The sequence below is a fragment of the Malassezia japonica genome, chromosome 9 (genome assembly GCF_029542785.1).
Source record: "Malassezia japonica chromosome 9, complete sequence".
Classification (NCBI taxonomy): domain Eukaryota; kingdom Fungi; phylum Basidiomycota; class Malasseziomycetes; order Malasseziales; family Malasseziaceae; genus Malassezia; species Malassezia japonica.
The window spans coordinates 211,098-230,447 of NC_083378.1; the positions used below are offsets into that span (position 1 = coordinate 211,098).

General features: G+C 63.4%; 10 protein-coding genes across 10 annotated transcripts; 5 read left to right on the top strand and 5 right to left on the bottom strand.

The window, feature by feature from the left end:
- Positions 1-673: 673 nt before the first annotated feature.
- On the top strand, positions 674-1,792 carry PEX13 (Peroxisomal membrane protein PAS20; the record flags this gene model as incomplete). The annotated part of the gene is made up of 1 exon (XM_060268123.1): positions 674-1,792. One exon carries the CDS (start codon positions 674-676, stop codon positions 1,790-1,792), a length of 1,119 nt encoding a protein of 372 aa, XP_060124106.1.
- A 58-nt stretch (positions 1,793-1,850) lies between these two features.
- On the top strand, positions 1,851-3,030 carry MSW1 (tryptophan--tRNA ligase; the record flags this gene model as incomplete). The annotated part of the gene is made up of 2 exons (XM_060268124.1): positions 1,851-1,991; positions 2,014-3,030. The coding sequence occupies 2 exons, from the start codon at positions 1,851-1,853 to the stop codon at positions 3,028-3,030; spliced, it is 1,158 nt and encodes a 385-aa protein (XP_060124107.1).
- Positions 3,031-3,068: 38 nt separating this feature from the next.
- Positions 3,069-3,710, bottom strand: NHP2 (snoRNA-binding protein; the record flags this gene model as incomplete). Its single annotated transcript, XM_060268125.1, has 1 exon — positions 3,069-3,710. One exon carries the CDS (start codon positions 3,708-3,710, stop codon positions 3,069-3,071), a length of 642 nt encoding a protein of 213 aa, XP_060124108.1.
- Positions 3,711-4,373: 663 nt separating this feature from the next.
- On the bottom strand, positions 4,374-5,128 carry MJAP1_004207 (uncharacterized protein; the record flags this gene model as incomplete). Its single annotated transcript, XM_060268126.1, has 3 exons — positions 4,374-4,679; positions 4,702-4,773; positions 4,796-5,128. 3 exons carry the CDS (start codon positions 5,126-5,128, stop codon positions 4,374-4,376), a joined length of 711 nt encoding a protein of 236 aa, XP_060124109.1.
- Positions 5,129-5,164: 36 nt separating this feature from the next.
- CAR2 (ornithine aminotransferase) lies at positions 5,165-6,591 on the bottom strand (the record flags this gene model as incomplete). The annotated part of the gene is made up of 2 exons (XM_060268127.1): positions 5,165-6,395; positions 6,422-6,591. The coding sequence occupies 2 exons, from the start codon at positions 6,589-6,591 to the stop codon at positions 5,165-5,167; spliced, it is 1,401 nt and encodes a 466-aa protein (XP_060124110.1).
- A 102-nt stretch (positions 6,592-6,693) lies between these two features.
- Positions 6,694-7,718, top strand: NUC1 (nuclease; the record flags this gene model as incomplete). Its single annotated transcript, XM_060268128.1, has 2 exons — positions 6,694-7,552; positions 7,708-7,718. The coding sequence occupies 2 exons, from the start codon at positions 6,694-6,696 to the stop codon at positions 7,716-7,718; spliced, it is 870 nt and encodes a 289-aa protein (XP_060124111.1).
- A 3-nt stretch (positions 7,719-7,721) lies between these two features.
- On the bottom strand, positions 7,722-8,210 carry MJAP1_004210 (uncharacterized protein; the record flags this gene model as incomplete). Its single annotated transcript, XM_060268129.1, has 1 exon — positions 7,722-8,210. One exon carries the CDS (start codon positions 8,208-8,210, stop codon positions 7,722-7,724), a length of 489 nt encoding a protein of 162 aa, XP_060124112.1.
- Positions 8,211-8,252: 42 nt separating this feature from the next.
- On the top strand, positions 8,253-9,355 carry MJAP1_004211 (uncharacterized protein; the record flags this gene model as incomplete). Its single annotated transcript, XM_060268130.1, has 2 exons — positions 8,253-8,572; positions 8,599-9,355. The coding sequence occupies 2 exons, from the start codon at positions 8,253-8,255 to the stop codon at positions 9,353-9,355; spliced, it is 1,077 nt and encodes a 358-aa protein (XP_060124113.1).
- Positions 9,356-9,448: 93 nt separating this feature from the next.
- Positions 9,449-11,713, bottom strand: MJAP1_004212 (uncharacterized protein; the record flags this gene model as incomplete). The annotated part of the gene is made up of 4 exons (XM_060268131.1): positions 9,449-9,475; positions 9,512-9,641; positions 9,664-11,458; positions 11,482-11,713. 4 exons carry the CDS (start codon positions 11,711-11,713, stop codon positions 9,449-9,451), a joined length of 2,184 nt encoding a protein of 727 aa, XP_060124114.1.
- Positions 11,714-12,255: 542 nt separating this feature from the next.
- TOR1 (non-specific serine/threonine protein kinase) lies at positions 12,256-19,308 on the top strand (the record flags this gene model as incomplete). The annotated part of the gene is made up of 1 exon (XM_060268132.1): positions 12,256-19,308. The coding sequence occupies one exon, from the start codon at positions 12,256-12,258 to the stop codon at positions 19,306-19,308; it is 7,053 nt and encodes a 2,350-aa protein (XP_060124115.1).
- Between the last annotated feature and the right edge of the window lie 42 nt (positions 19,309-19,350).

The following is a 19,350-nucleotide window of genomic DNA, read 5'->3' on the forward strand; positions in this document are numbered from 1 at the left end:
TGAACAACCACGGTCCTCTTGAGAAGAACATTCGCCTCCAGGCCTCGATTGCTGCTCACAAGTAATCGTGATGCATGATTGGAGCGTGATGATGGCTTCCTATAGCTGCATGCGCGCTGATGGTGTATAAAAATGATTAGGTGTTTGCCTTACAGATGCTGCGGAGAAAAGAGACAGTTCTAGCGTAGGGGCGAGGGCGTGCGGGGTGCCGCGACGCCTAGGGGGGGCAGGCCGCAGGGGGAACAGCCGTGTGGCAAATGTCTCCCAAGTTTTTGAAAACAGCATGGCAGATAGCGAGATGGTACTAGTGCACCATCCTATCCCCTATTTCCTCTAGACACGCCGTACAAACGCACTCGTTCCACGCCTGGACCCTGTCCGGCCCCGGCCAGGGCCTGGCGGAAATCCTTCGCATAGGCCACGTGGCTGGAAAACAGCCGCACGCCACCCCACTCGGTTCGTTGCTGACCGGACCGGAGCCTGGCAATCATTCATGCCCGCGCCTCCCAAGCCTTGGGAGCGGAGCGGGGCTTCCGAAGCGGCTTCTACGAGCACACCAAGCATGTCTACTAGCGATTCGGCGCCTGCCGTGCCTGATCGGCCCGCATCGTTGTCGACCGGCGCAACCGACACGGCCGGAGGTACGTGCCCCAGCGAGACTAATGCAGGCGCAATGAACCCCTACCGCTCGACGATGGGCGGGTACGGCTCGGGCTACGGCTCGGGCTACGGCTCGGGCTACGGCTCCGGCCTCGGTGGCTACGGATCCACGTACTCCTCGCCCTATTCGCGCATGGGCGGCTATGGCGGCATGGGTAGCATGGGCTACGGTGGCTACGGCGGTGGCTATGGCGGCTATGGCGGCATGGGCGGCATGGGCGGCATGGGCTACGGCGGCATGGGCTACGGCGGCTACGGCGGCATGGGCTACGGCGGCATGGGCATGGGCATGGGCATGGGCCAGCCCGGCGACCCCTCGCTGACGCAGCGCATGGAGAGTGGCACGCAGGCCACCTTTGAGCTGATTTCGTCGATCGTGTCTGCCTTTGGCGGCTTTGCGCAGATGCTCGAGTCGACCTTTATGGCGACGCACTCGAGCTTCTTTGCAATGGTCGGTGTTGCGGACCAGTTTGCACATCTCCGCAACTACCTCGGCCAGGTGCTGAGCATTTTCGCGCTGGCGCGCCAGGCCAAGCACCTCTTTCTCCGCATGACCGGCCAGCGCCCCAGCGGTATCGACTCGCAAGAGTTCCGCGAGTTCCGCAAGCGCGGCGGCACGTCCACGCAGCGCCCCAACAAGCGCCCCCTCTTTGTCTTTTTCCTGGCGGTGATTGGCCTGCCCTACCTCATGGGCAAGCTCGTGAAGATGATCACGGCCCGCCAGGATGCGGAGCGTGCGCGCCTTGCGCAGCAGGCCGCCGAGGCCGGCACCGATTTGCAGCAGCTGCAAAACGCACAAGGCACAGGCTTTATCGACCCCAGCAAGCTCACCTTTGTGCGTGCGCTATACCACTACAAGGCTGCAGACGAGTACGAGCTCGACTTGGAGCCCGGCAAGCTGATTGCCGTGATCGACACCAAGGACCCCAACACCGGTGAGGAGATCTCGTGGTGGCGTGGCCGTCTCCGCGACGGAAAAATTGGCTGGTTCCCCAGCATCTATGTGGAAACGGTCGAGGATGCCAAGAGCCGCGCACAAAAAGCCAAGGAGAATGCCGCGCGCGCGATCGAAGCGCCCCCGGCCGCCTCGAGCGCACCGCGCACGACGGCGCCCAAGGTGTCTTCGTCGTGATTGTACTATACGTAGCTGCCCATACCAACGCTTCGTGCGCACCTCCACTTTTTCGTCGATGCGGAGCGTGGCCGTGCACCATGCGCTGCGTGCGCCGCTGCGCCTGGCGCGTGTGCCTGTGTGCGGCTATGCGACTGTCGCTAGGCCCCCGTCTAAGCGTGTGATTTTGTCAGGCATCCAGCCGACCGGCGTGCCGCATGTACGTCGCGCGACTGACCCAGCTCGGCAACTACCTCGGCGCCCTCAAAGCATGGGTCGACCTGCAGAACACGGCCAAGCCGGACGATGAGCTGTTCTTTTTCATCGTCGGCCTGCACGCGCTGACCGTGCCGCAGGACCCCAAGCGGCTCTTCCAGGACCGCCGCAACATGATGGCCGCGCTCGTGGCGATGGGCATCGACACCGAGCGCTGCACGCTCTTTCACCAGGACGAGGTGCCGGAGCACGCCGAGCTCATGTGGATTTTGTCGTGCATCACGTCGTTTGGTCGCCTCGAGCGCATGACGACGTGGAAGTCAAAGCTGCAGACGCTCCACGATAGCGAGCAGGTGTCCAGCGCGCAACTCCAGACCGGCCTATTTACCTACCCCGTGCTGCAAGCCGCCGATATCCTTCTATACCATGCGACGCACGTCCCGGTCGGCGAGGACCAGACGCAGCATCTCGAGCTGACGCGCGACCTCGCGCAGCAGTTCAACAACGCCGTGAAGAAGCCCTACTTTTACCAGCCCAACTGCCTGCTGACGCCGTCGAAGCGCATCCTCTCGCTGCGCAACCCCGACCAAAAGATGTCCAAGTCGGCGCCCGATGCCAACTCGCGCATCCTCGTCACCGACTCGCCCGCCGAGATCCACGCAAAGGTCAAAAAGGCCGTCACCGACAGCGAGCGGAGCGTGACCTTTGAGCCGGAGCGCCGCCCCGGCATGAGCAACCTCGTGTCGATCTTGGCGGCGCTGGGCGGCGGCACGCTCGCGCCCCAGCTCTCGTCGCCAAACGCCTCGCCGGAGGAGGTCGCGCGTGTGCTCGACGTGGCGACCGGCGGCTCGGGTGCGCAGCTCAAGAGCATCCTGGCCGAGAGCATTATCGAGGCGCTGCGCCCCTTCCAGGACGAGTACGCGCGCCTCATCCAGGAGCCCGAGCACCTCGCGCAGCTCGAGGCGCGCGGCCGTGACAAGGCGCGGGAGCGTGCGTCGGCGACGATGCGCGACGTGCGCCGCCTGCTCGGTCTTTCAAAGTAGGAGGATATGCAGACTATTGTACACGAAAAACTACGCAGCTAGCCCAGGAGCAACTGCTCGACCAGGCGGGCAGCCTCCTTGTGCAGGTACGAGTACTCCTCCTGGTAGTTTTCCTTGATCTTTGTCTCGCCCTTCTCGATGGCCTTCTTGCCGCCGCCCGGGACGATCATCACGCACGACGTCGGGCGCTTGGTGCTCGAGGCGTTGCCGAGCTGGTCCTTGGAAGGGACAAAGACGTAGGGGTTGTTCGTGTCCTCGCACAGCACTGGGATGTGCGAGAGAATGTCGACCGGCGAGATATCGCCCGCGAGGATCACCACACCCTTTTCGCCCTTGCGCAGGCCCTTGACGACCTCCTTGACGCCGCGCTTGACGTGGCCACGCGACTTGGACGCCTTCTTGATCGTCTTGAACACCTTCTTCGAAAGCACCTTGGAAGCCAGGGGGTGCGCAATCGGGCTCAGGAGCGCAGGGTTGGGCTCGTCGTCGTCTTCCACCTCGACGTCGACCATCGAGACATCGCCGTTGGTGTCCTCGACAAACACCTCGGCCTCGGCCTTCTTTTCCTTCTTGTCCTTCTTCTCTTTCTTTTCCTTCTTCTCCTTCTTCTCCTTCTTCTCCTTCTTCTCGACAGGGTCTGCCGACGCAGACGACTTCTTCTTCACGTCCTCAGCTGCCATGGCAATCGCAAAGGGCCGCCAGCGCAGGCGCCGACAAATCTTTCTTGCGTCGGCCGAAAATTTTTGCGCGCCGCGGCGAGCGGCCGGTGGCCATTTTCTTCTCCTGCCGCCATACGACCGGCGGCGAGGCTGAAAGGTTCGTGCGAGCGCCGCTCGGACAGCTGGGATGTATCAACAAACAAACTAGAGTCTCGCGGTGGCTTTATGTCGCTTCGCGATAACATCCTTGTTGCCTGATTCGTCCTCTTCGTCCTCGTCGCAGATGCTAACACCTAGCAGCTGTCTGTCGTGTGGCTCTTGAAAATGTAAGTACCGACCCTGTCCTCGCCGTGATTACCTATCAATCCTACGGGGTTGCTGGAAATTACCGTCCGAAGTGCTGGGGCTGCAATCCCGGCACTCTCATGAGGCTATTTTAAGGCTGAATAATGAGCCCACCGTGTCAAGAGCACACTAACACACAGGTATGAGTACGTATCCCTCCCCGATCCCTTTGAAGGATGAGAATTTTCACGACGGTCTGCGTACGGCACAGCCGCTGGCGAAAAGGCCCGAACCCAATTCTGTATCCGGGCACTTCTCTGAACTCAACCCCCTTCCCCTCTCTTTTGTGAATGGTACTAACCCATTTAGCTAGGTAGATGTACATGTTTATTTCGCACCTCAGGGCTTTTGGGCCACATTGTCGCGGCATGGCGGGGGAATCGGTGACGCGGGATGGATCGGCGGGAGCTTTGCGGTGCCGACCTTGTAGTAAGTGTGGTGGTTCGCGTAGAACTTGTGCCACGAATCGAGCATCGCCTGCTGTGCCTCGCTAAATCCGCGCGTGTCGTGCGTAAGGTGTGTCTTGAAGCAGCCCGTGACGTACGCACGCGACGCGTCGCGTCCGGCAAACATGTTGTATGCGCCGCCCTTGCCGTAGTTGGCCTCCCCCGCACTCACGTCAAACACCTGTCCCTTGATCGAGAGCTGGGTCAGAAAGCACACGTACCAAGATCGGGCGGTTCGGGTGCTCGCCGTTAAACTCGGCGAGACGTTCCATGGTAAAGACGTGCTGTTCGGTCTGGATAAGCGTCGCGACGTACAGGAATGTAGTTGTGCCAGTTGGTCCACTTTCCGCGGTAGCCCCACAGCATATCGTTGTGCAGGAACAGGCCACTGAGCGCCGCGATCACACCCACAATGATCGCCGTCATGAACATGGTGCACACAAAGTTGCCGAGCGCCGCATTGTCGTCGTCCTCGTCGAGGTCCGACGGCTCGAGCGTGCGCCCCTCTGCCCGGGCCTTGGCGCGCTCCTTGATACGCTCCTGCTTCTCGAGCCAGCGCTGGTGCACCAAGTAGGCCTGGTTCACTCGCTTCGACGGCACCTTGCGCCCCGTCGACGGGTCCGTGTCGCGTTTCTCTGTGCTAGCCATGGTGGGGCGCGCCCGATCGAGCTGACTAAGAGCTATTTAGTGCGCCTCCTCGGCGCCCGGGATGGTCTCGACGGTGTCGAGGTCGTTGAGGGCGTCCTCGATGGCCTTGAGGCCGCGCTCGAGCTCCTCCTCGGTGATGACCAGCGGCGGGGCGAGGCGGATGATGTTTTGGTGCGTGGGCTTGGCAAGCACACCCTTGTCCGCGAGGAGCAGGCAGAGGTCCCAGGCCGAGCGCTTCTTGGTGCTCTTCGTCTCGTCGATGACGATGGCGTTGAGGAGACCCATACCGCGCACCTCGGACAGGAGCGGGTTCTTGATCTTGCGGAGGCTCTCGCGCATCTGGTTGCCGAGCGTCTCGGCGCGCTCGCACAGCTTGTCGTTCACCAGCACGTCGAGGGCAGTGATGGCGACGGCCGAGCCAAGCGGGTTACCGCCGTAGGTGCTGCCGTGCTCGCCCGGAGCAATGCACAGCATGACGTCCTTGTCGGCCATCACAGCCGAGACGGGGTAGACACCCGCGCTGAGCGCCTTGCCGAGCGTGACAATGTCGGGGCGCACGTCGTAGTGCTGGTGGCACATCATCTTGCCCGTGCGGCCGAGACCGGTCTGGATCTCGTCGCAGATGAGGAGCACGTTGTGCTTCTTGCAGAGCTCCGACACGCGCTTGAAGTAGCCCATGTCGGGCACCACGATACCCGCCTCGCCCTGGATGGGCTCGAGGAGGATGGCAGCGGTCTCGGTGCCGAACTGCTCGAGGGCACGCTCAATGTCCTCGACGTTGTTGTAGCGAATCTTGATGTCGCCAGCCACCGGGCCGACACGCTCGAGGAAGGGACCAAAGCCCTTGCGGCTGTCGGGGTCTGTGCTCATACTGATCACACCAAAGGTGCGGCCGTGGAAGTTGCCCGACGCACTAAAGATGCGTGCCTTGTCCTCGGGGACACCCTTCTTTTGGTAGGCCCACTTGCGCGCAATCTTCATCGCGGTCTCGACCGCCTCGGCACCGGTGTTCATGGGGAGCACCATGTCGTACTTGAGCAGCTTGGTGATCTTCTCGGCGAACTGGCCAAAGATCGAGTTGTAAAAGGCACGCGACGAGAGCGTCAGCTTCTGCGCCTGGGCAATCAGCGTGCCGACCACGGCCGGGTGGCAGTGGCCGTGGTTCACCGCCGAGTAGGCCGACAGGAAGTCGAGGTACTCCTTGCCTTCGGGGTTCCACACACGGGCACCGTAGCCACGGTCAAACACCACGGGGAGGGGGTGGTAGCTGGGTCAGTGCACGACACAACGTACTTGTGCGCACCGTACTCGCTCTCGAGGTGCATCACATCCTGCGAGGAGACGTGCTTGTTCGTCACCGACGACGCGGCGGCGTGGCCAAGCGAAGAGGTGACACTCGCCACGGCATCACCGGCCTGGGCGAGCTTCTGCTGGGTCTGGTTCATCTGGTCCTGGAGCGTCATTGGGGTGGGGAGAACGTGCTGCGCAGGTCAGGCCAGGCCTACTGCATGGCCGTTTCTTCACGTGATGGCACGTGGCCAAAAAATTCGCCGCTTCCAACCAACATGAGCGTGACAGCGCAGGCGGGGCTCTTTGCGGGGGGCGTGCTGCTCGGCGCGGGCGGTGTCGCGCTTTTTTCGCGGCGGGGCCAGGAGGCCAAGGTGCAGGCGGTGCCAGTGACGGCGGCGCCTGTGCCAGCGGTGCGGGCGCCGGCGCCGGGTGCGGCGGTCGCCGCGCCGATCTCGGACGCGCTCGCGCTCTCCGGCCATCCGGGCCCGATCGCGGACCTGCTCAAGCAGCGCGCGTATATTTCGTCGTATGACCGGCGTCTGCAGCACCCTGTGTGGACCGCCGAGCACCTCACCGCCGAGTCGATCGCGCGGCAGCCGGGGCCCGACGGCGCGAACCGCGGCAAGTCGTTCTTTACCGAGGACGCACGTATTCCGGAGCTCTTCCGCTCCACGAACGCGGCCTACTTCCGCTCGGGCTACGACCGCGGCCACATGGTCCCCGCGGCGGACGCCAAGTCGAGCCAGCAGGCGATGGACGAGACGTTCCTCCTGAGCAACATTGCGCCGCAGGTCGGCCCCGGCATGAACCGCGACTACTGGGCGCACACGGAGGACTTTGTGCGCCGCCTCACGACCAAGTTCGACGACCTGTACGTCTTCACCATTCCATTGTACCTGCCGCGCCAGGCGAGCGACGGCAAGTGGCGCGTGTCGTACGAGGTGATCGGCTCGCCGCCGAGCGTGTCGGTGCCGACGCACTTTGCCAAGGTAATCCTCGGCACCGGCCTCAAGGCGTCCGAGGGCTCGCTCATGGCCAAGGCCGGCCTCGGCTCGCCGGTCGCCCTCGGTGCGTTTGTCATGCCGAACAGCATGATCCCGGATACGGCGCCGCTGCGCAGCTTTGAAGCAGATGGTAGGTTTACTATACAACTGACCCTAGTCGAGAGTATTGAGCGTGCGTCGGGCCTGACGCTCTTCCCACCCGCGCTCAAGGCGTCGGCCAAGAAGCTGTGCGATACGGTCAAGTGCGAGATCATCGTGCGCGATTTTTCCAACGCCAACAAGCAGCTCGTTCATAAAAATTAGGAAAAGGAGACGCGTTTCTTGGGCTTGGGCTGCGCGTCTTTTTTGAGGATCGAGCGGGGGCCGCTCGGCTCTTGCTCGTCGTCGTCGTCGTCGTCGTCGTCGCGCTGCTTGCGCTGGCTCTTGCGCTCGCGTGTCTTTTCGCGGCGCTTCTCGCGCAGGAGCGCCACCATATCCGCGCGCGTCGGCACGTCGCTCTTGCTCTTTTCCTCGACCTTGCGCTTCTGGCGCTCCTTCTTCGCTTCGAGACGCACCTCTTTCGCGGCGTGGCTGCGGTCGACCCGCTGCTGGTACTCGCTGTCGGCCTTCTCGACGGCACGCTGCGTCAGCGCGAGCACATGCGCCATGCCCTGCTGCTCGGGAAAGTTTTTGCGCATGCGCCCAGGGCCGGGCGCACGCTTCGGCACACGCTTCTCCTCGCGCGGCGCAGGGGCGCGCGGCCGCGGCGCACCGCGCTTCGCTCCGCCTTCCGTCGAACGATGGCGCATTTTTTTGGCAAGCGATAATTCCCCGACCCTCCCGTCTCCACCATGGCGCACGTGGTGAGCAAGGACGAGTGCAATCTGCCGCACAACGGCGCCGCGTTCGGCCTCGCGGTGTTTGTATGTGTCGGTGTGGTGCTTTCGTATGTGCCGCAGGCGGTGCGTATCCACCTTGCGCGCTCGTCGGTGGGCCTCTCGCCCTGGTTTCTGTTCCTGGGCGCAACGTCGAGCGCGAGTGCGATGTTTAACGTGGTGGTCCTCCAGTGGCCGATTGTGCGCTGCTGCGCGCGCGCGGGATCGCTGTACTGTTTCGAGCACCTGATGGGCATGCTCCAGGTTTCGCTGCAGTGGTTCATGTTCACGCTCATGTACGTCGCTCGCCCGACTCACCCAGCTTCTGCCTTTTCCTCGTGTACTACGTCGTGGACCGCACGCCGCTGCGCCGCCGCAAGGCGAGCCGCCGCCGCACGGACGAGTCGAGCACCCTGCAGCCTCCAGAGGCGGACGGAAACGAGTCGTCGGGCTCCGAGAGCGATATCGAGACCTTCCACTCGCACATCCACCAGACCTACGGCGCAGTGTCGCAGGACGTCGATATCCGGCCGCACGAGACGCACGCGGAGCGCGACCACTCGACCTACGCCAACATCCCGCACTCTATGCGCCAGATCCTCGAGCAGTACCACCTGCCGGGCGAAGAGGAGATCCACGGCAAGACGGGATCCGTGCAGGAGTGGCACATTGCCACGACCCTCGCCTGGATCTCTGCCGCGCACTGGCTGTTTTGTGCGGTGGTGACCATTGCGCTGATCTCGACCGGCGCGTCGCACCGCGTCGTGAAGCACTGGGCCCGGTTTCTGGGCATCACGGGCACGCTCTTTGCCGTGTTCCAGTACCTGCCGCAGATCGTGCACACGGCGCGCGCGCGCCTCGTGCGCTCGCTGAGCATTCCCACGATGTGCGTGCAGGTGCCGGGCATGATCATCTTTGTCTATGCGCTGGCGTCGCGCAAGGGCGTCGACTGGACCTCGCTCCTGGCCTACCTCGTGGCGGGCCTGCTCCAGTGCGTGCTGCTCGCGCTGTGCATCGCGTGGAAGATCCGCCAGGCGCGCCTCAAGATCGATGACTACGGACACGCACTCCAGCACTAGGGACGCAGCTGCTCGAGGTCCGCCGAGAGCGCCGCGACGCGGTCTTCTGACAAACGCGACGCCCACGTTTCAGCGAGCTGCAGCGCTTGGCTTTTAGGCGCAGCGGGGAGGGCGCTGCCGCTCGGTGATGCAAGCTAGGTTAATAGATACACGTACCACATTGCCAAGGGCTACCAGCGCGCGGTAGACCATCTCGCTCTCGCCTTCGTTGCGCAGGAGCTCGGTGATGAACGAGAGAAGCAGCTCGGTGTGTGCAAACGACGAGCGCACCGCGAGCACAGAATAGCTGGGTCAGCACAGGCACGTACTTGAGCGCAATCGTAGCGAGCGCAATGCGCGCATTCTTGTTCAGCATCGCCCACGGCGGCTGCTGCAGCGTTGCGAGCGCCTCGAGCGCCATGTCGTTCAGCGCCTGGGGGCCGCCGGGGGCCACAAAGCCGTTCGCAAGGACGCGCAGCGCAAGCATCGCATTCGTCTCGGCGTGCTTGCGCTCACCTTGGTAGTGGTCGAGCGCGTCCCACTCGGCGCCGACCAGCGCCTCGGTCGCGAGCGCGGAAAAGGGGGCCGTACTAGGCTGCGCGGCCGCAATGCGCAGCAGATCCAGCAAGGGGAAACGCTTCGCAGGCGGCCACTGGGACAGGAGCGCGCTCAGCACACTCACGTCCGCACTCGTCTTGGCCCGCAGCGCATCCACGACGCGGTCGAGACGCGCGGCATCCTCGTCGCTGAGCGGCGCATCGCCGCCGGCCAGCTCGCGGATCTTGGCGCGGGCCGCGTCGAGGTTCGTCTGCAAAAACGCGAGATACTGCTCTTGGGGCAGCACACGCAGCGTGCGCGACGAACTCGTGATGCCCCCGGCGCCAGTAAAGGGATCCAGCGGCGGCGCAGGCGCCGCCTGCGTCGGCTGCGGCGTATAGCTCGACGACCCAGTGTACGGATCAGAGGCAGTAGGCGCCGAGAGACCGACCGCCTGTGTATTCTTCTCGAGGAACTGCACGACCTGGTCGAGGTAGGTCGCTGGCAGCTGGTACTTGCCCAGGAAGCGGTTCGCCGCATCGTAGGGGTTCTCGCTCGCATTGTAGCCGAGCTTGAGCGGCGGCGCGCCATCTTCAACGTCGACGTCAAAGACATAGTCGTACGCTTTGCCGTCCAGCATCTTTTTCTGCTGGCTCGCCGCCGCATCGGTGACCACACCGACCTTTTTCCAGGAGGAGGCGTGCTGGCTCCAGCGGTGCACTTCGGCGACGCTGCCGTCGCGCACGACGACCGTCGCACCCTCGGCACTTCCGGGTGCATCGAGGAGCGTGCGCTCGCCACGCGGCGTGCTCGCGTCTACCTCGGCGTCAGCAAGCGCCTGCGTCGCGACCGTCGCTTCGTACGCAGCGACAAGCTCGTCGGAAGCGGGGCGCGCCGCCGAAAAGAGGCGCACCTGTCCGTCGCTCGTGCCGCACGCAATGTCTCCGCCAGGCAGCGCGCATACGCACCACACCGAGATCGCAGGTAGCGTCAGCATCTGCTGCAGCGCGCCATTCTTCCACACACACACCGTGCGGTCCTCGCCGCTGGACACGAGCGTCTCGCCGAGCGCTGCGAGCGAGTACACAAAGCTCGCATGGCCGTGGAGCGTGGCCTGGGGCGCGACCGCCTTGGCGTCCGTGCCGAGGGGGTAGACGCGGATCGCGCCGTCGTTGCCGCAGCTCGCAAACGACGTCGGGGAGAGTTGCGCAAGGCCGCGCACGGCCTGTGTGGCGCCGGTGAACGAGGCGACCGGCGCACTTGGCGCATCGAGCGACCAAAGCGACACGCTCTTGTCTGCGGACGCGGCCAAGAGGTGCTGGCTATCCAGCGGAAGCACACTCCATACCGCGAGCGACGGCCCGACGAGCGTCGCGACGCACTCCCAGTTTTTCCACACGCGCACGGTGGCGTCCCACGATCCGCTCACGATGTACTCGCTCTCGAACACACCGAGCGTGCACACATTGTCCGCGTGGCCCACGAGCGAGAAGCGGGGCGTGCTGGACACTTTCACGTCGCCGGTGCTGCTGAACGAGACGAGGTAGGCGTTTACAAGGGCGTCCTGACCGCCGGTGAGCGCGTATACTGCGTGAGCTAAGTCTACATACGCTTTCCATCCACGTCCACAAAGAACGCCACTGCGTTCACAAAGCCGTTGCCGTTATCGATGACGTAACTGCGGAACGAGCGGTCCTCGGCCTGCACCCACAGGCGCGCAGTCTGGTCGCGCGAGCCCGAGAGGATCAGAAGCGTGCCGTCGTTCGTGCGGTGCGACGCAATCGCGCGCACGTCCGCCGTGTGCCCGGCTAGCTCAGCGGAAAAGACCAGGGGGGCGTCCATGGTGGTCAGAGCGTCGGTGGAGTGCCACGTGGTACTACCTGGCTATGGATGTCGGGCGCCAACCTTACGCGACCGCACAAGCGGCTACGTAATGTGTATTGTGGCTCCCATTTATCTATCCTGTCTTTCCCTCAACCATACGTCCATGGGTGTAGACGATGTGATGAATATAACAGGAAGCTGACTTCTGACTGTCGCAACAAACCGTGCATCGTAGAACGTATTGCATCTAGTCTTATGGGCGCCGCCACGTACGCGCAGAGGTATAGCACGCGCGAGTGCACGGCATGCATGTACAGTACAGATGCACTGCACACGGCGCACCGCACCCCGCTTGCGACACCCGCACGCACTTCTTCATGGCGGCAGGAAAAACGCCGCGGGCCGAAGCTTTGTCAGCATTTACCGTGGAAGCCTATTTGGCCCCGTGACATGCCCGGACTGAACGCTCGAGCCAGTGCCGTTTATCCGCTGTCTCGTGCGCCGACGGAGAGCTAGACAGGCGGCGCGGTGCGGCACAGTGCCGCGTGATGATTTCGCCTATGTCGATCACGAGCTCGCCCTCGGTGGTATCGCAAAGCATGCAACCGAGCGAGACGCTCTCGCGCATCTTTACCGAGCTCAAGAGCCGCGACAAGGCGACGCGGGTCAAGGCCGGTAAGGAGCTCGGGAGCTTTGTATCTTATATGGCGTCTGAGCTGAAAGGCGAGCGTCTGCAAGCCTTTAATAACGAGCTGAATCGGCGCATCATCGAGCTCACGCACAGTGTGCATCCCGCGAGTAAGCTCGGCGGCATTACGGCCATCGAAAACTTTATTGGCCTCGAGAGCGAGGACAACAGCGCACGGCTGTATCGCTTCTACCAGTACCTCAAGCCGAATTTGCCATGCAACGATTCGCAGGTCATGATCGCCGCGTCCAAGGTGCTCGGACGCGTGTCGAAACACGGCGGCCACTCGCTCGGCGACCAGTTCATCGAGTTCGAGGTGCTGCGTGCGCTCGACTTCCTGCAGGGCGAACGCAACGAAAACGGGCGGTACGCCGCCGTGCTCATCATCAAGGAGATTGCACGGAATGTCCCGTACCTCTTCCACGCTTACGTCGGGCGTGTGATTGACCATATTTGGGTGGCTCTGCGCGATCCCAAGGTGGCTGTCCGCGAGGCGGCCGCCGAGGCGCTCGGCGCGTGCTTCCAGATCATTTCCGAGCGCGAAAAGCAGATGGGCACGCAGGCCTACGAGACGATTTACGACGACGCAGAACAGGGCCTGAAAGACGCATCGGTCGACGCCATTCACGGCAGTCTCCTCGCGATCCTCAAGCTCCTGCGCCACTCGAAGTCGTTCATGCGCACTCGACTGCACAGGACGTGCGAGCTGATCCTGCGCCTGCATCGCCACCGCGACCCGCTGATCAAACGCACGGTCACCAACCTGATCCCGGTGCTCGCCGCATACGACCCGCAGTACTTTGCCGACGAGTACCTCGGGCCGGTGATGCAGGCCCTCATCGAGCAGCTGGGGCGCGAGCGCGACCGGTCGACCAAGGAGGCGTACTCGGACACGCTCGAGGCGATCGGTCTCGTGGCGACCGCCATGGGCATCAAGATGAAGCCGTACGTCGAGCCGATCATGCAGGCAGCGCGCGAGAGCCTCCTCATGAAGGGCAAGAAAAACGCGCCGCCAGAGGCGCCGACGTTCTTCTGTATCGGGCACCTCGCGACGGCTGTCGGCGAGCAGGTCGAACACGACGTGCACGACATGCTCGACATGATGTTTGCGTGCGGCCTGAGCACAGCACTGGTCGCCGCGCTCGAGCAGATCGTCCAAGCGATTCCGGTGCTGCTCGCGATCGTGCAGGACCGCCTCCTGAACATGCTGTCGCACATCCTGATCGGCGTGCCGTACCGCCCGCTTGGCGCGCCACTCCCTCGCCGCGCGCCGGTCCTGCCGTTTGTGATCAACACGCAGCCAGACGCACGGGGCATCGAGCTGCTGACGATCGCCTTGCAGACGCTCGGTACGTTCGACTTTAGCGGCCACATTCTCAACGAATTCGTGCGCAACTCGACGCTGCCCTACCTCGAGCTCGAGGCGAAAGAAGTGCGCAAAGCCGCGGCAGTGACCTGTGCGCACATGTTTGTCAACGACCCGATCTGCTACCAGACGAGCATGCACGCCATCGAGGTGTTTAACGATGTGCTCGACAAGCTTATGACGGTCGGCGTTGCGGACCCTGACCCCGAGCTGCGGTACACGGTGCTGAGCGTGCTCGACGAGCACTTTGACCGCCACCTCGCGCAGACCGAGTACATTCGCTCCATCTTTATTGCGCTCAACGACGAGGAATTCAACGTGCGCGAGGTCGCGATCGGCATCCTCGGCCGTCTGGCCAAGCACAACCCTGCCTATGTCATGCCGTCGCTGCGCAAGGTCCTCATTCAGCTGCTCACCGGCCTCGAGTACTCCACCGTGAGCCGCAACAAGGAGGAGAGTGCAAAGCTGCTCACCGGCGTCGTCAAGGCGTCGCAGCGCCTCGTCAAGTCGTATGCGTTGACGATGCTCGAAGTGCTTCTTCCCAAGGCGAACGATGCAAATCCCGGCGTCGCCGCGCGCGTGCTCGAGTGCCTGGGTGAGCTGGCGCGCGTCGGCGGCGACGAGCTCGCGCCGCACATTGACGAGCTCGTGTCGCTCACCGTCGACCAGCTCTCTAGTGTGCCGGTGCACTCGTCGCTCGCCAAGCGCGACGCGGCGCTCAAGACGCTCGGCCGCATCGCAAGCAACACCGGACACGTCGTGAACCCCTACCTCGAGTACCCCAACCTGCTCGGCGCGATGGTCAAGATCCTCAAGACCGAGCAGGCGCCGCCGGTGCGTCGCGAGACGATCCGTGTGCTGGGTATCCTCGGCGCGCTCGATCCGTACCGCCACAAGCTCCTCGAGCACCACCTGGATACGAACACGGTTGCGGCGACGGCCTCGGGGCAGCAGACGGACCTCTTTGAGCTGGCGACCATGATCGGGACAAGCAGCGACGAGTACTACCAGAACGTGGCGATCGAGTCGCTGATCGCGATCCTCAAGGACCCTGCGCTCTCCGCGCACCACCACGCGGTGATTGAGGCGATTATGTACATGTTCAAGACACAGGGGCTCAAGTGCGTCACTTTTCTGCCGCAGATCATCCCCGCGTTCCTCAAGGTGATCCGCACGTGTGGCTCGGGTCTGAGCGAGTTTTACTACCAGCAGCTCGCGATTCTCATCTCGATCATCAAGCAGCACGTCCGCAACTACCTGCAGGATATCTTTGCACTCGTGCAGGAGGATTGGAATCCCAACTCGTCGATCCAGCTGACGATCGTTGCGCTGATGGAGGCAATTGCGCGGGCGCTGGAAGGCGAGTTCAAGGCGTTCCTGCCGCAGCTCCTGCCGAACCTCTTGCAGACGCTCGAGGGCGAGGTCACGCCCAAGCGGCAGCCGACGCTCTTGCGCATGCTGCAGGCGCTCTACGTCTTTGGCGCAAACCTCGAGGAGTACATGCACCTGGTCCTGCCGGTGATTGTCGCGCTGTACGAGCGCGCCGACGCGCCGCTCGCGGTGCGCCGCGCAGCGATCATCACGGTCGGCCAGCTCTCGCGCAAGGTCAACTTTGCTGACCAGTCCTCGCGCGTGATCCACCCGTTGATCCGCGTGCTCCAGTCGAACGTGCCGGAGCTGCGCATGCCCGCGATGGATACACTCACGGCACTGGCCTTCCTCATGGGCCCGACGTACGCAACATTTGTCGCGGTGATCAACAAGGTGATGCTGCAGCAGCGCATCTCGCACTCGCGCTACCAGCAGGTGGTCAACAAGATCCTCGCAGGCGAGAAGCCCTCGACGGAGCTCTTGCCGCCAGAGATGCAGCAGCTCGACAAGAGCGAGGACGCACCGCTTGCCGAGGCGTCCAAGATGGCCGTGCACCAGCAGCACCTCAAGCTCGCATGGGACACGTCGCGCGTTTCCACCGCGCAGGACTGGCGTGAGTGGCTGCGCCGCATGGCGGTCGAGTTCATGCGCGAGTCGCCTTCGCACGCGCTGCGTGCGTGCCGCAGCCTCGCCGAGGTGTACCACCCTCTGGCGCTCGAGCTGTTCAACGCGGCGTTCGTCTCGTGCTGGGTCGAGCTGTACGACAGCTACCAAGAGAGCCTCGTGCGTGCGATCGAGACGGCGCTCGACGCGCAAGACATCCCCGACCAGGTCGTGCACACGCTGCTGAACCTCGCCGAGTTTATGGAGCACGACGACAAAGCGCTCCCGATTTCGATCCGCCTCCTGGGCGACCGCGCGTACAAGTTCCACTCGTACGCCAAGGCGCTGCACTACAAGGAGGCCGAGTTCATGGGCGAGCCTTCGCCGCAGATCGTCGAGCTGTTGATCGACATCAACACCAAACTCCAGCAGTCGGACGCCGCGTTCGGTGCACTGACCTACGCGCGCGAGCACATGCACATCACGCACCACGAAGAGTGGTACGAGAAGCTGCACCGCTGGGAAGAGGCGCTCGCCGCGTACGACCGGCGCGCCAAGGAGCAGCCTGACAACCTCGAGACGGTCTTTGGCAAGATGCGCTGCCTGCACGCGCTCGGCGAGTGGGAGTACCTCACCGAGCTCGTTCAGGAAAAGTGGCCGCTTGCTTCGCCCGACGGCCGCCGGCAGATGGCGCCGCTCGCGGCGGCCGCTGCGTGGTCGTTTGGGCAGTGGGACATGATGGACGAGTTTATTGCCGCGATGCGCCCCGACTCGTCTGAGCGCTCCTTCTACCGCGCCGTCTTGGCGGTGCATCGCTCGCAGCGTGTCCAGACCAAGCGCCTGATTGTGCGTGCGCGCGACGCGCTCGACCAAGAGCTCACCGCGCTGATCAGCGAGAGCTACGGCCGTGCCTACGACCTAATGGTGCGCACGCAGATGCTCTCCGAGCTCGAAGAGGCGCTTGCGTACAAGCTCGACTATGCCGACCAGCCCGACCGCCAGGCGACGATGCGCTCGATCTGGATGAAGCGTCTGCAAGGGTGCGAGCTGGACGTCGAGGTCTGGCAGCGCATCCTCTCGGTGCGCAGCATTGTCATCACGCCGGCGGACGACACAGAGACGTGGATCAAGTTTGCGAATCTTTGCCGCAAGTCGGGCCGCATGGTCCTTGCCGAAAAGACGCTCAATTCGCTCCTCGGCCCCGATGCAAACGCGGGCCAGATGGATGCGTCGACGCTCGGCCCCAAGGCGCCGCCCGCGGTAATCTACTCGCACCTCAAGTTCATGTGGGCGTGCGGTGCAAAGAGCGAGAGTCTGAACTACCTGCGCGAGTTCACCTCAAACCTCGCCGAGGACCTCGGCATGGCGACCGTCGACGAGCAGGAGAATCTGGTCCTGCCCGATATCCGTGCGTCACCGCGCCTTGCCGAGTTTGCAAGGCTGCTTGCGCGCTGCTACTTCAAGCTGGGTGAGTGGCAGGTGGCGGTGAACGACGACTGGGTCATGGACGATACCTACGACGTGATCCACTCGTACAAGCGCGCCACCGAGCTCGACCGCGACTGGTACAAAGCGTGGCACGCGTGGGCACTCGCCAACTTTGATGTCATTACGCACCACGAGCGGCGTGGCGAGGCAATTCCCTTCCACGAGGTCGCGGCGAGCATCGTGCCGAGTGTACGTGGCTTCTTCCGCTCGATTGCACTCGCGAGCGGCAACTCGCTGCAGGATACCTTGCGTCTGCTTACCCTCTGGTTCAAGTTTGGGCACCTCGAGCACATTGCCGACGCCGTGCGCCAGGGCTTCTCCACGGTCACGGTCGATACCTGGCTGGAGGTCATTCCCCAGATGATTGCGCGTATTAGCGCGCCCAGCCCCCGCGTGCGCCGCCTGATCCATCATCTGCTGGCGGATGTCGGCACGGCGCATCCCCAGGCGCTCGTCTACCCCCTGACGGTCGCGACCAAGTCGCCGAGTGCGATGCGTATGCAGGCGGCCATGGGTATCATGGACACAATCCGCGAGCACAGTCCGGTGCTGGTCGAGCAGGCGCTGCTGGTTTCGAACGAGTTGATCCGCATTGCGATCCTCTGGCACGAGATGTGGCACGAAGGCCTCGAGGAGGCGTCGCGTCTCTACTTTACCGAGCACAACATCGAAGGCATGTTTGCGACGCTTGGTCCGCTGCACGACCTGCTCGAAAAGGGCCCCGAGACGCTGCGCGAGACCTCCTTTGCCCAGACGCACGGCCGTGATCTGAACGAGGCGCGCGAGTACGTCCGCCGCTACCGGCAGTACGGCGAGATCAGCGACCTGAACCAGGCCTGGGATCTGTACTACCACGTCTTTAAGCGCATTACGAAGCAGCTGCCCGCCTCTAACTCGGTGCAGCTTGCGCTGCAGTACGTCTCGCCGAAGCTCCTTGCCCTGCGCGACCTCGAGCTCGCGGTGCCCGGCAGCTACGTGAGCGGGCAGCCGATTGTGCGCATCATGCAATTTGAGCCAATCGTGCTGGTCATCTCCTCGAAGCAGCGCCCCCGCCGCCTGAAGATGAAAGGCAGTGACGGCAAGACGTACCAGTACCTCTTGAAAGGCCACGAGGATATGCGCCAGGACGAGCGTGTGATGCAGCTCTTTGGCCTGGTTAACACCCTTCTCTCGATCGATACCGAGTCGTACAAGCGCCGCTTGAGCCTGCGCCGCTTCCCGGTGATTCCCCTCTCGCCCAACACCGGTATGCTTGGTTGGGTCGCCAACAGCGACACGCTGCACATCCTCATTAAGGAGTACCGCGAGCAGCACAAGATCCTGCTGAATATTGAGCACCGCCTCATGCTGCAGATGGCGCCGGACTACGACAACCTAACGATCATGCAAAAGGTCGAGGTGTTTGAGTATGCACTCGACAACACCCCGGGCCAGGACCTGTACCGCGTGCTCTGGCTCAAGTCGCGCTCGTCCGAGGCGTGGCTCGAGCGCCGCACCGCCTACATGCGCTCGCTCGCGACCTCGTCGATGGCCGGCTACATTCTCGGCCTCGGCGACCGCCACCCTAGCAACCTCTTGCTCGACCGCAAGACGGGCGAGGTGATCCACATCGACTTTGGCGACTGCTTTGAGATCGCGTGCCACCGGCCCAAGTTCCCGGAAAAGGTGCCTTTCCGACTCACACGCATGCTCATCAAGGCGATGGAGGTCGGCGGCGTCAAGGGCACGTTCAAGGTCACCGCCGAGAGCACAATGCGCGTCCTGCGCGACAACCGCGAGAGCGTACTGGCGCTGCTCGAGGCGTTTGTGCACGACCCCCTCATCTCCTGGCGTCTGGTGACCGACGTGGACACCGAGCAGCGCGCGCCGGACGCGCAAGAGAACGAGTCGTCCACCTCGATCCGCGGCGACGAGGGCATCGCACGCAACCAGCGCGCGCTTGAGGTGGTGAAGCGCATCCAGAACAAGCTCACGGGCCGCGACTTTAACCCGAACCTCTCCTTGACGGTCCCAGAGCAGGTGGAGCGCCTCGTGCAGGACGCGACCTCCGTCGAGAACCTCTGCGTCGCGTTCATTGGCTGGTGCGCTTTTTGGTAGGCCATAGATGGACAGTGCGCGCCACGTGGACCGCGACGCGAC